The 13,700-nt window shown below is 47.6% G+C and overlaps 1 protein-coding gene across 6 annotated transcripts in view; it reads right to left on the bottom strand.

Annotated features, from left to right (window-relative positions):
- The window catches only part of AGAP1 (ArfGAP with GTPase domain, ankyrin repeat and PH domain 1), a 521,440-nt gene that overhangs the window by 83,374 nt on the left and 424,366 nt on the right, over positions 1-13,700 (bottom strand). For 4 of the 6 annotated variants that reach the window (XM_081051870.1, XM_081051871.1, XM_081051873.1 and 1 more), the window contains one exon: positions 6,711-6,785. The exons of the other annotated variants lie outside the window; for them this stretch is intronic. In XM_081051870.1, coding sequence (XP_080907996.1) covers positions 6,711-6,785 — 75 coding nt within the window. The remainder of the gene's footprint in view (positions 1-6,710; positions 6,786-13,700) is intronic. 6 annotated transcript variants of the gene reach the window in all.

Raw genomic sequence — 13,700 nt, 5'->3', positions numbered from 1 at the left:
GACGACACAGGCCTGCTGCCCCCCTTCCGTCTGCCAGGAAAGACACTCGTAACTGATCTCAAAGAGGCTGATGCAGCCTCAGAAGCCTTCTTAACCCAACTCGCCAGGTAGCTGCTATCAGTTTACTCACGTCAGAAACTGTAATGGCATGTGTCTGCCAGGTCTGCCACAATCTAGCCCTGAGAGTACACGAGGCAAAGTCATCCGGAGCCCCAGGCTTTTATGCTAATTTTTTGAGCCATACAGCTTGCAAAAAGCCTTCTCTATTTCTGCTTTCAAAGCCTGTATAACATAGTTTATGCACTTCTGAGGAAAACCACACACATTTAGGCATCTAACCCAAACCCACCATAACATAAAAACTCAGTTCTCTTTAAATTTTTTCTCTCATTTTTGTGGGAAAAGATGAATGTGAAGGACACCTGAAGAATACGGTGCAGATCTGTGCAAAACGAAGACCAATGGCAAAAAAACCCCTAAACCAAACCAAAACGAAAACCATAACATCACAACCTCTTCCCAATGAAGTTGATCCTTTTAAAAAACCAACCAACAAAAGACAATTTTTTTTCTGGTCACTGTAAAGACATACATGGTCCTCAGGTAAATATTTTTGGAAGCTCTGAATTTGGTAAATATCTTTGTTTAGTCCAGCGTCCAACAGAGGGGCTGCACTGTGCTTCATTTAGAAGAGCAGAATTAATGCGGTGAAAAAGTGAGCCCCCTCAGGGAGGTCACAACGCTAGGGGTGTTTGCTGCTAGGTGTTACCCCAGGAAGACTCTCACAAAACACTAAGGTGTGTATTCTCTCAGCACATTGGATAGCAAGAGCTGGGAGAGCCGGCTGAGAGCCAGGGGCCAGAAACACCCTTCTGTGAGCTTTGGCTTCCAGAATCATAGGGTGCCACGCATTTCGTAAATTAAGGAGAGTGTCTCACACAAAGCTCCTAAGAAAATAAATGATCGGATCCCAACTGAAAACATTTCAGAATGCAGTAGACGGACGTGGTAACACGTTCTCTGGCACTCGCTGGCTCGTGGCCCGGGCACCCCGTGAAAGCTCAAGGCCCACCCACGCTTTTGGTTTAGAAAGAAAAACTAGAGGCGTCTGTTGGAATCTGTCCTTGTCACTGAGCAGTGCTCACTATTTGTGACTCATTCGAACTGTATTCGTCACTTTTCAGGGGCCCGCTCTCCTGACGGTGGACCACATGGGCTTGGCCACACTGGGCGGGCACAGGCTCCTTCCCAGAGACCTGGCTGTGCAGGGTCACCAGACCTGTGCGTGGCCCTTCACTGCCCACACGTGTCCTCTGCCAGGAGCTGCCCGATGCTCAAAGGACCTCCAGGACCATCCTTCAAAAGTCAAGAACTGAAGACACCAGCAATCTTGCTTCTCTGCCCCAAAAATCAGTGCCTTCCCATGAAAGGGTTTCTCATATCTGAATTTATCTGCATGAGATGTTCGTTTAGACTGTTCCCATCAACCCCCAGTGCTGGTTTTGGCCGATTCTGCCCTGAACAATCGTTCCATGGACACTCTCTTCAGAGTGAGTTTGTGGAATTATTTTTCTATTAGTGAGGTCTTCACAACAATTAGCAAGGCCCGCTGTGGTCACTGTCATATGTGCCCCACTCTGGGTAAGGGCTTCGCAGGCTGCAGTCAACTTCTTCAATTACGCTTTGAGGTAGGTTTTACTGTGTCCACTTTAGAGAACCCTAAGCGGGAGAAGGCGATACCCAGTAACCCATCTGAATTCACGCAGCTGGGATCGGTTCCAGGCGTGTCCGATTCCAGAGCCCAATGTCTACTTTTGTTGCTTCTTTAGAGGACGACAGTAAATGGAACTGGGATGGGTAGATTTAAAAGTCTGGGGTGGGGAAAGCTCGATTTTAAATCCCCCTTTACACTTTTGGGACATTTCCTGTTGACTCTCTCTGCCCCTTACTACATAAATGCCGCTCAGGCGTGTGAATTTTCTTTGAATGATGGGATGTGTGTCACTCCTGACAAGAGGCAAGTACTAACAGTAACGACGGGGGAACTGTGGCTGCACCTCACTGACATGTCCTCACAGCCTCTGTAGGAGGCTCCATCTCCCAGTTTACAGGTGGGGAAACTGAGGCACAGAGAGCAAGAGTCAAGGACCCACGGTTGAGAACTGGACCACAACCACCCTGCTCGAGTCTGGGCTGAAACCAGTGTCCACAGCGCACTTAGCAACACAAGGTTTGCAAATTTCCAATCGAGAATCAGTAGGATTGAAAGTGCGTGAAATGCGTTAAGAGTGAAGAGGACCCCCGCCTAGCGTGGGGGCAGCCTGGAGGGGAGGGGGCATGTGTGGCCTGGGGGGGGCGTCGGGGGTGTGGGCGGGGTTCAGACCCTGTAGGGAGCCTCTCAAGACGCAGGCCTGGTCACACCCTATGGCGGGGCTGCTGTCTGCTGGGCGTCACCCCCTGGCCCCTCGCCGCTCAAGCCTCATTGTGCTCCCCACTTGTGACCAAGCCCACGTCCAGGGCTCAGGTGGCAGCTGACCCTGATGCCAGCCTCGTCTCCACGTGTGGGTGTGCTTTCCCGGGGCTCCTGGCTGCTGTTCTCTATGCCTCAGTTTCTCCTCCTGTAAAAGGTGAAGGACGCGACCCCCCCAAGAGGTTGCTGGGGAGACAGGACAGGATGCCAGGCGATCACAGAGCTCCAGTCACGGCCCCCCGTCAAGCCTCGTAGCCCGTGAGGCCCTCCCTTCCTGAGCCCCTACTTGAAACGCAGCTTCGCTGTCCAGTAAGCCCCCCGGGCCTCATTCGGAACATACCGTCCCTCCCCCCACGTCAGGGTCTCTGGCCGACACCCGCTGGGCTGCCCGCCAGCCCTCCCGCTGTCCTCGTCCCGGGACCTAGCACAGGCCGTCTGCAGGGCAGCAGGAACACGTCACTCTCAGGTGCCAGCGTGATCACGACCAGTAGTTTGTTCAAGTCACGTTGAGTGCGGTGGACGCCTCAGAGCCGGGACCCCCGGTAGTGGACAGGGCGGTGACCGGAGCAGGGCCTGCTTGGAGCCACAGCGTCGGGCTCTCTGAGTCCATTCATGTGGCTGCCGAAGGCACGCAACCATAGGAGTCCCAGGTCTCTCTGCAGGGCAGTTCCAGGCCCCCAGGAAAGGACGTCTGTGCAGAGGCTGAGCCGGGGCTTCAGGTAGTGCCGCAGCTGTGACCTGCACGTACACGCTGTCTGCAGTATGACGTGGTCGGTTCAGCTCAGATACTGTGGGTGACCTGACACCCTAAGGAACACCGCTTGCTCCCCACTACACTTTTCCTTTACCCTTTCTGCTTTGTAAATGCACTGAAAGTGCTTTCTTTGTAAAAGCAAAGAGGGCTCGACCCTCCCTGACAGAGTCCATCTGCTCACCTAACTCACAGTGGACGGACATCGCCTGTCTCCAGGTGTCCAGGGGACGGTGAGGCCCACAGACAGGCCCGTGGATTCTGTGGCCTCCCACGGCTGCTGGGGGTGGAGTGCCACTCACACACAGCCCCACAGGGCTGATTCCTCCCGCCCAGTGCTCTGGGCTCTTTCTCAGAGAAGGTTTTCCGTGGAGCCTCCCCAAGCCGTCTCCACACCTGCCGTGTAGGAGGCTTCTCCTCAGGTGCGGAGGCTGCTACAGACTGGGGAATCCCATCATAAATATACCTTCCATTCTACTTTACAGGCTCCTGAGATGGAAAAAGGAAAGCTGCGGTCTTGTTGGAGGGACTCAGATTTCACCAACCTTAGGAGAGAGTTGAATTTTTATAAAGTAACAAAGATTTAAAAATTAGTGCAATGTAACACACACAAATTAGGTTTCCATCTTGGTATCAGAGACCATGAGCTTGAATGGACAAAAAAGAAGCAAAAGAACATGTTTCTGTTTGTTTTTTACTCTTGCATGTGTTTCCCTAATTAGTTCTGTTTCATTTGTTCTTATCCACTTCTAACATCTATGCATTGTGCACCCGGGAATAAGTCCTGGAGTTGAGACATCTGGGCACATGTCCTGTCTCCAGAATGGGTTAGCTGTTTGTCCTGCAGAAAATCACTTGATTTGTCTACACTCAGATTTCCCATTGTACCAACGGGGCAGATTACTCTGGCATCTAAATGATAATGGAATCCAGCGCCTGGAAAGAGTTGTCGTAAGAGAAAAAAGGCTTCAGAGCAGGACCATCGGGTCCAGTCTTGGTCGTGCCTGGCTCTCACCAACCCGAGTCCCCCCCAGGTGAGTGCCATGTCTGAGCTGGACGCTCCAGAGCCAGAAAGGGGAATGCAGACCCCCACCACTCCCCAACTGCAACGAGGAGCCACAGATGAGGGCACAGGCTCCCTGGGCAGGCCGGGCTTGTAGCAGGCACCCTCCCCTGACTACTGAAACTCGAGTTCCAGCTCCACAGGAGACTCTGGAGTCAACTGTATTTTGTGAACAAATTACTCAAGTGGACCACTTTAAAAAGTACTCCATTTGGGGATGGGTACATTTAGTGTAACACTCAAGGCCTCAGGTTACAACAAAAGGTAGACAAAATTCAGGATATGAATTTTCATAAAGCCTCATGTTATAAACAGACTATGTGATGACATCCTGTATTGAAATACTGGCAATCAGACATGCATTTTGGTGATTTATTTTATGTAATTATATGAATCCAGCAATATACTATTAAAAGCTGTATGAAATGAGAGCGGGTACGTACAGATATCCATCTTAAAAGAAACCCAAAGTAAATGAAGAATGGTCGTGTCGCTTAATTGAAGATTCATAAATGTAACTGAACACTGAACAGAAATGACAGAAAGCACTGAGGAAGAATTGGCTGTGTGGTCATTATTTACTCCAGTACCCCGGAATAGCCTTTGGTAGTTGCTGGCAATCGAGTGAGGGACCCTGAGCTGGCAGCGTTACCAGGTATTGACAGATTTCAGACAGTGGCACTGCCCCTCCCTGCCCAGCGCCCTCGGCACTGTGGGTTACCTGATCGGTCAAGGTGAGAAGTTCCCTCTTCTGCAAATCGTCACACCTCCAGGAAGGCCCCATCAGCAAGTCTCGGGGGGAACTGTCTGCCTCCTTACTGCCCCCCAGCTTTGTGTACAGCCTCATCTCACGGAAAACTGGATGTCATAGAACTCATTCTGTTTTTTTAAGGCCGTAAGCAAATAAACAAATTTGTTGTGACAGATGCGCATACAAAAAAACCACCATATCTGATTAGGTCACAGGGAAGAGAAATGATAATGCACCTTATGTTGAAAAAACATACTGTATCAAAAACAGTATTTTAATACCTTTTGAAATACAACAAAAATGAGATTGCATGTGACTGTTCCTAAAATTCTACTATGTTTCCCTTTCATTTTGCTTCCTCCAACGAGTGCTTTGAAAGAAGGCACCAAAGGGGTCAAGCTCCATTGGTAACTTAACAGACGACAATCTCCCCTTGAAGAATGGGGAAAAAAAAATTATGATTAAAAAACAGGTCTTTAACAAGGCATCATGAAAATGTAGTTTTGTTTTCCAGATTCTTTTTTTTTTTTTCTTCCTGGCTGAGAGCAGGGCTTCCAGCAGCGAGACAGGAGTAATTGTGAAAGGAAGAAAAAAAGGATGGTGATATAAATCAGCAAAGGTTAATGATCAGATGTGAAGAGAGGGACTTGTTTACAGAAATACCGTGCAATTTAAAATTTACAAGAGATTTAATGCCACTGCTTGGCAATCACTAAAATCAACAGCCCAGAAAACAGTGACATTAAGAAAAATATTACAGTTATAATCATCCCCAAATAAGTCAATTAGTGTTAGGGCATGAGCTTGCGATTACTTGACCCATTTGGCTTGCACTTAAGTGAAAAAAAATGTCCCCCTATTAGACCAAGATCGCTGGGTTGCGACCTGTTTTGCATTGCACAGATTGTGCACCACCCTCCTTTACTGGGGCTGGGGCTGCCTGGTGGTGGTTTTCCTTTGCCTGGCATCAAAATAATTCTGACCCCTGACATTTGTAATCATAAAAAAAGGCAATTTATAATTGTGTTGTTCAAATGAAGGTGGGGGAAAAAATTCAATCTGCTATTATACAAAAGCAATGACGGCTGTCTTCGGTGAAGAAAGCTACGCAAGTCAATTTGTGAACTTTGGCACTGGACGACCTTTAGAAACACAACAATATGCTGAATTTACAAGCAGCAGCGCCCCATGCAAATGACCCGGGCCTGGCTGCCTCTGGATTAGAGCTGCAGAGAGCATTATGGAGAACGCATCCACAAAACAAATTAAGACTGTTACTTAAATGTCACGGCACACTATTGTATTTGGCTACAGATCATTACACCTGATACTAACACTTTTAAAAACTGTAATAACTTGGGAAATATTACACTGAGTGCCCACATGTATAAAGGAAAAGAAAAAAAGAGGAGAAAATAGGTTTCTGAAGTAATTTAAACATCACTACTCTACGACTGAAGGGAAAGGTCAAAATTTAAGTAAGCTGAAAGGAACATGAATGGTAAAATAAAACACACAAACAAAAAGATGGAAAGACCACAGGAATGAGTCTGCAAACACAATAAGGGTGCATGCGGCTTTGGGACTCGCATTTCCATGTCTGCTTGGGGAAGGCAGGTGGGGGGGAGCCTGGAGGGGCGGGGGGGGGGGGGGGCGGGCGGAGGGAGCGCGTTACCTTCGGTGTTGGTGCTGCTGCTGTATATATTTCGCAGGCTACCAACACGGTTTAGTTTCCATGCTTTGCGTTTGGCTGCATCCCGAGAGCAGAAAGGGGAGAGGGGGAAGAAGAGAGAAAACAAAAAGGAGAAGAAAACAAATGAAAAGGGGAGAAAAGAAAATGTCAAAGTAGCCCGTGATGTCACCTCCATCAGCTCCCGAGGGGCGGGGCGGGCTGACTCGTGGGCCTCCCCACCCCCCACCGGCTCGGCTTCCGCGGTTAGAACAAGCACTCGGGAGGGCGGAGGCGTGCATGCCAACCAGAGTCATTAGGTTTGCACAAAATGCAGCAGCTGCCCAAACACGGAGTCCATGCTCCCGTGCCCGTGCTGGGTTTTACACGTGGTGACTCCACGCACTGCAAAGCTGGCCTTTTCCTTGGGGGCTGGTGGCATCTTTTGAAGGAGCTAGGGTAGCCAGTAGCCCTTTGATTTGGCAACATACTGGCAGCACGTGAAAGCCAGAGACCCTGGTGACTAGCTCCAGTGTATGCAGCAGAAAGGAGGTCATAACACCCAAGGCTGTCAAAAAAAGGAAGTTTCCCCCCCAACATATTTGGATCTGGACAGTAAGCTACACCAGCAAAACTCAACTCCCTTCTGGCTGTGGTCAAAGGGTGGAGTCCCCTTCCTACAGGGCCCTTGGAGGCTCTGGATGGAGCTCCAAGGACCCCCAAAGTGAGCACCCAAAAAACAAGAAGACAAATGCCGAGTTACCCACAGAGGTACCCTGGGTGTGAGAGTCAAATGCAGAACCAATTTAACAGGTGAGAATGCCCACCTCACACAGCGTGCAGTCACTGGCTGGGGGGACATTCTCACCTCATCAGCCCCCACCCTCTCAACCCTCCCCTGACTCAGGAATGCAGACACCTGTGGCCAGGTGGCTTTTGTGGAGCAAGTCGCTGCACAAAAGTTGCTAAGGCCTGCCACACATCACGCGTGTCCATGGTCACTGATGGCCACGACCACCCGTGTTCCTGAAGAAGGGCCACAACTGGACCACCTGTCTCTCTCAACTCCCACAGCCAGGAAGAGAAACCAGCCAAACCTCCCATGAGGCTCTCTGATACCCGTTTGATTAATGTAGGTGAGAAGCGCTCCCCTGGGGAAGGCAGGTGCTTGCATTTCTACAGGTGTGTCTGAAGCTCACAAGGGGAAGTGGGCAGCCCCCGGCACTGGCCAGTGGTCAGCTCCCTCACCCCCACCCACTCCGGACTCAGGAGGGTGGGCTGTTCTCGCCTGCTGTAGGGCTAGAGCTCAAATACTCTACCTCCAATGGTGCAGTGTGGGCTCTGGGCGCTGGTCACCCAGGGGGATGACCAGGTCTCCACGAGCAGTTCTGCTGCTGAAGTGAATGTCAAGTCCTTTGGGGCATATTGGATTTCTTTGGAGTGACAATATACACTTCATGCACGAAACGGGCATTTGAGGAAGTAAGTGCGAGTCTGAAACTGTGCAGTCCTGCATACCCAGGATGCGAATCATATTAATGACGAGTAAGAACTAGCTGTAATTTAGTTGCCCCTTGATTTAAAACAAGGAGCAGCTAAGTTATAACGAAACACCTAAGAATTACTTTGTACCTTGAGAAAGACACATCACTTAACAGTACGAAATATAATCTCTGAACTAGTGCGCATCTAACTTTGGTGACTGAGGCCCTCTGACACTGTATGGGTCTAAATTTAACTTTCCACGGGTAGAGAAGAGTCCCGAATCTCTACATTCTCAAGGCACCTTCACTATCTATAAGGTACCTGTCCCAGGTAACACCTAAGTACCTGTCAGGTAACAGCACACCTGGGAAAGGGGGCTTCCCAGGTGTGTCCACCAGTACAAACGTCTTGTGTTAGAGACAAAAAACAAAACTAGTGAGTTTTCAAATGTTTACTTTAGAAATATTCAATGAATAATTACCAGGTTCCTTAAGTGTAACGGATTTTCTCAGAATTAAGCATGTGTTTCATTTTTTCAATAGCCGAAGCTGTGCCATCTTGGCGTGTGTTTCACAAGTCCCAGAAAGTAGAAGCCAGAATCTGCCCTCCTCAGTGGTACACTGACCTCTTTATAAAACATTTACATATAAATAGGCAGAATCTAGGCAGGGCCCCCCTCCGGAAGGGGGGGAAGCCCCTGTGCAGAAAATCTCTTTTCTCGCCCTTGCATTTTTCAAACTCTGGGTTCCCATTACCGTAGGGATGTATAAGCAGGAAGTGAACTCGCAGCCTGGTTTTCTATTAACCTATTGATGAAATAATCAATTTTAATGTGTAAAATGTCATGCCTTTTTCTTCTCCTTAAACAAATGGACTTTTTCTGGCTGCTACCAAGGTCCTGATATGTGCATTTGTCTCCTGGGGCATTGATTGCCCAAAGTCCACTTGTTCAGAAGCTTCAACAAGAAAATACAATCATATTATCATGGATAAAATCTCGGGCCATGTGTGGTGCGGCTGCCTGGACTCACTTCCAAGGGAAATGGAGAGACACTGCAGCAAAAGGACGCATGACGCGCTGGCTGGATGCCTGGCTCCCTCTCAGCATTGTACTCCACGGACATCACGCCGGCCCCTTGCTCTCAGGCTTTTCCTGAGGGCATCATATGGACTCACTCAAAAGACTACCTTTTCTGGGTCATCTTTATTTGAATTAAGACATGCAGTTTAAAAAAAAAATTCTTTTTAGGAATGTAGTTTCTTCCATTTAAACATAGGCAAACTTACTTTGATGTTGTCACTAATGTTATTTCTCACAAAAACTGTTCTTTTTGTATCAGAATCTCACCTTTTATCGCATGGAAAGCAAAGGAAGCCTAGTGCGAGCTTTGTGAGTGTTTTCCATTCTGCAGTCTGCGGACTGGATAAGCAAGTCTCTCCTGTCAGTCCGTCACAGTGCCTGGTGCAGCTACTGCCTGCCATGGCACACTTTCTCAGCACTGTCACATGTCTGAGAACACAAATACATGCAAGTCGCAGTGGACACAAAGCCCCACAACATACCACGTCAGACCTAGTGCAAACTAAGTGGCAGCCTGAATGGAGACGGTGAGACTCCTCTCGTCTCACTTCAGCCTGCACATTCCGTGGAACTTTCTGAACCCCAATCTGAGTGGGCAGAAAAGTCAGCAGGCCTGGGGAAAGGAAGCCATGAGCAGGATGCCCTGTCCCCACAACGGCGCCAAAGCGTGAATGGAGAACTCGTCTAACACAAGGCTGCTGCGGATATGACAGTAAGACATGGCACAGGGGACACAGCGCAAGGTCGAGAAGTAGAAGTAGACAAGGTCGTGAGACTCATCATTATCCGAGTTGGAATGTACTTTCCAAGGATTAAAAGGATCAAAACTTTGAAAAAGGCAGGTAAGACAGTACAGAGACTTACCCCAAACTGTAAGAAGTTAAACACTTGACCGCCATGTAACCACAATGGTATTGTTAATTTACCCGTAAAATTAACACAGACACTCTTGGTTATGCACATTGAAGGTGTTATTAGGAAGCTGAGTTTGTAAGGCAATCTTTGCACTGCAGTACTGGCACCCAAATCCTAAGGGATGTCAAATGACACGCCCCTTCTTAGAAGCAGCCCTGCTGTGATGGCCGCCTGGTTTTTCTGGTACTGGGTCACCAGATTGGCAGGTGGGGTGGCTGTCACCCACCTCATCCGGTTCTCAACTGCTGCCCATCCTGAGTCACATATCCAAAGAAGAGAGACTGGTGTGCACTCTAACTCACAGAACATTTCTTTAAGGTGTCTGATAGTTACAAACGATGACTTTTGTGTCCGGAAGACGACACAAGATGTGGCATAAGACACTCAGCTCATAATTACTAACAGTCACAGCGTTTTCAAAGGAGACATAGAAAAAGGGAAAAATGTGCAAATTATGGCTACGTACTAAGTAAGAGTAGCTGGGATCACTTAGAGTTAACGACTCCCAATTATTACACACGGCCTTATTTTGTGGAAGCTACAGCTTTTCATATGAGTTCATGCAACAATCACAAGGGACTTAAAATTTTATTTTAAAACAAAGTATCTGTTATTTTGTTTCTCTAAGCGAAAAAAATTTTTCTTCTTACTACAGCATGTGAACGCCTGAGAACTAACGAATCGCAGGCATTTCCGACACGAGAATCTTCTGACTAGCTCTTCATACGTGGAATAACAATATTCCTTAGTCTGTTGGCATGCTCAAAAGAGCAGGGTTTTATCTTAAACTCTTCCTCTATTGTTGTAATAGGAGACCACAGACTTATATTAATGTCGCCGCTGGTCTCCTTCTGACAGCGCTCTTTGTTGATTAGATAAATATTCCTCAGATAGCTGATTAAAAAATGGTGCAGCCGTGACGTTGGGTGTCCAAGCCGCGTCAGCCATGCTGGATATTTCAGGGTGCATGAATTACATCCTTGGCGTGAACTGAACAGGGCTGGCTAAATGAGGCACGCCGCAGCCCTCAGAATCAATTATGAGAACTAATAGGATCTTTTTACCTCCACGGAGAAGAGCCTGGGTGGAGGGTGTGCCATTCACTTCTAAGAAGCCCTGTCTCAGAACGAAACAAATAACCCTCTCCGTTCATACCAGAGAGGGTAACCTGGACCTCTTACAGAAGCCACATGACAACCAAGTCTGACAACACTACTCCTGACAACACTATCTTTCAAGATGCCATGGGCATAAATGCCACTTGTGCATTTCAGGCTGACTGAGGCACCAGGACACTTTCTGTAAAGACCACCCCCAGGGACCGCCCCACGCGGGAATGGATGCCGCTGTGATTTTGTGTCACTTCAAATTTAGTGAGCCCGGTATCCCCAGGATCTTTTGTTGGTAGCGATTTCATTGTGGGGTTAGAGATGGGAGATTTCTTTTGTGCTGGCCATGTGAATGTTCGTTTGCTCAACAAGACTGTGTAAACGCTCTGTTCTCTTATAAAAAGGCGGTGGGGTTTTTCATTTCATAAGATGCAACCCCGAAGATTCTTACACTATGAACGCACTACTTTAGCTGTGAAGGGGCTTGACATAATGGTCATTTCCTAGGGGCTCCCACACAGAGAAGTAGTCATGTTGAAACGTCCATTAAAAGGGCCTTTGAGAGGATTAAAAAAAAAAAAAAAACAACCCGAGGCCAATATATATAGGACATATGTTCGGGAAGCAAAATAACTGCGTCATTATCAGCTTCCAGCAAGACTAGGGTCCCCTTCGGAATGTGAAGCCACAGAATTTGAGGAAGGTACAATATGTAACTAAATAAAACTCTGAAATAAGCAATCGATCTTTAATTAGAAAATTTTAATTCCATTCCTAGTAACTCATAATGGCTTTCTTTACAGCACACACAATTTCCATGTTGGTGACTTCTTACCATCTGAAAACTGCCGAGGGCTTCTGCATAGTGGGCTAATGCAGATGTACACAGAAAATACCATTAACCCTGGAAAACAGCGAAAATAAAAACTGAGCAAAAACTCCAGGATACGCCATAAAACCTGAAGTTCCAATTAGGTAGAGAGTTGGTTTTCCTTTCGGCCTAGAAACCTACTGAGAGCAGAGCATGGGTTCAAGTGTATCCAGAATTAATTGGGTATTTCGTTCTGACACCACGAGTGTACCTTTTTAGAGGGACTAAAACGAGAAGTGGGTTTCATGGAATATACCCTTCACGATACGTTCTCAGATGGAAATCAGAATACATCACTAGGTAATGGAAACGTCTCTGCATGTCTTCATGGAATAGCTCTTCATTTTGAGAAGGGAGGCTCTTTTTTTGGAGTGGGGGGGGGACGGCTTATTAGGAAATAGAAACTGGGACTCCTTGACCTCTTGGCTTCATTCTCTTCTGGGTTTAGGAGGAGGGTGAGAACAGAAACTGACCACGACGTGGATGGCTGGCTTCCCAGCATCACCAGGAATAATCCTCTGCTTTTTCAAGGCCTAGTTCCTCAGTGAACACTGTCCTATGTCCCCTTACACTGCACAGGATAGGATCAGACACTTGACATTCAGAACAGAAGCAAAAGGCAACCCAAAATCTCACTTAAGAAAAAGGGAGGTTCAAGTCAGTTTCTTCAAGCTGGAGGGTGTGCCCGAAATGTACCTTTTACGAGGTTTGTTCAGTTGTGTTCATACACAGGCAAGCAGGGGCAGTGTCTGAAAGTGGTGGTGGGTCTCCTGCCCTGGCCCCATCCCACGCCCCCTCTGCCAGGGCTGTTCACTGCTCTGTGAAGTGGACGGCAGGCGCAGGGCCGGCCGTGTGGGCGGGGGAGGCTGGGGCCCGGGGACCACCTCAGGCTCCCCGACACAGAAATGAGTGATAATGGGAACCACTTGTCTCCTCTTTTCCCCCTCTTTTCTTTCTTCTCTTATTTCTTCTCAATCTTCTCCAACAGAACATACTGCAGGCTTTTTTTAAAACACAAAATCTTTCTCAACAATTCCAGAAAAAAAGTTTCTTAATAAAACTTCAAATTGTGCTATCGTATTTCAAAGGCAATGACCAGTTAGAGCAACTAATCAAAGGCATAATTATTAAATGACTGCTGCTCGTGCTCCTGGCAGGGCTGTAATTGAGGGGCTGTGATCATTGGACCACCACCCGTAACAATGGCAGACACTGCATTTGATCTGCCATCTTTGTGGCGGACGTCCTACAAACGCCCAAGTGAAATGATACACTTTAGGGTTATGCAGTCAATCACGCTCCCCTTCTATGTGGCCATCTGAATCTGAGAAGACTAGTGAAAATACCTTCGAGAAAACATTTTTAACCTTTTGCATTTCAGAAGGGCTTGCCTGGAAACTCCCAATAGTATTCTGATTTCTGGCTTGAGAAACCATGGAAGCCATAAGATATGTGGTATTTATTTAGTAAATCAAGTACAAAGAGCAGAGTGGGAAAACAAAAGAAGAATTCTAAGCTTTTGATTCTTCTTGCTA

This window comes from Rhinolophus hipposideros, assembly GCF_964194185.1.
Source record: "Rhinolophus hipposideros genome assembly, chromosome: 6".
NCBI lineage: Eukaryota > Metazoa > Chordata > Mammalia > Chiroptera > Rhinolophidae > Rhinolophus > Rhinolophus hipposideros.
Note: the sequence above shows the minus strand (reverse complement) of the source record. Positions and strands in the feature narration are given on the sequence as shown.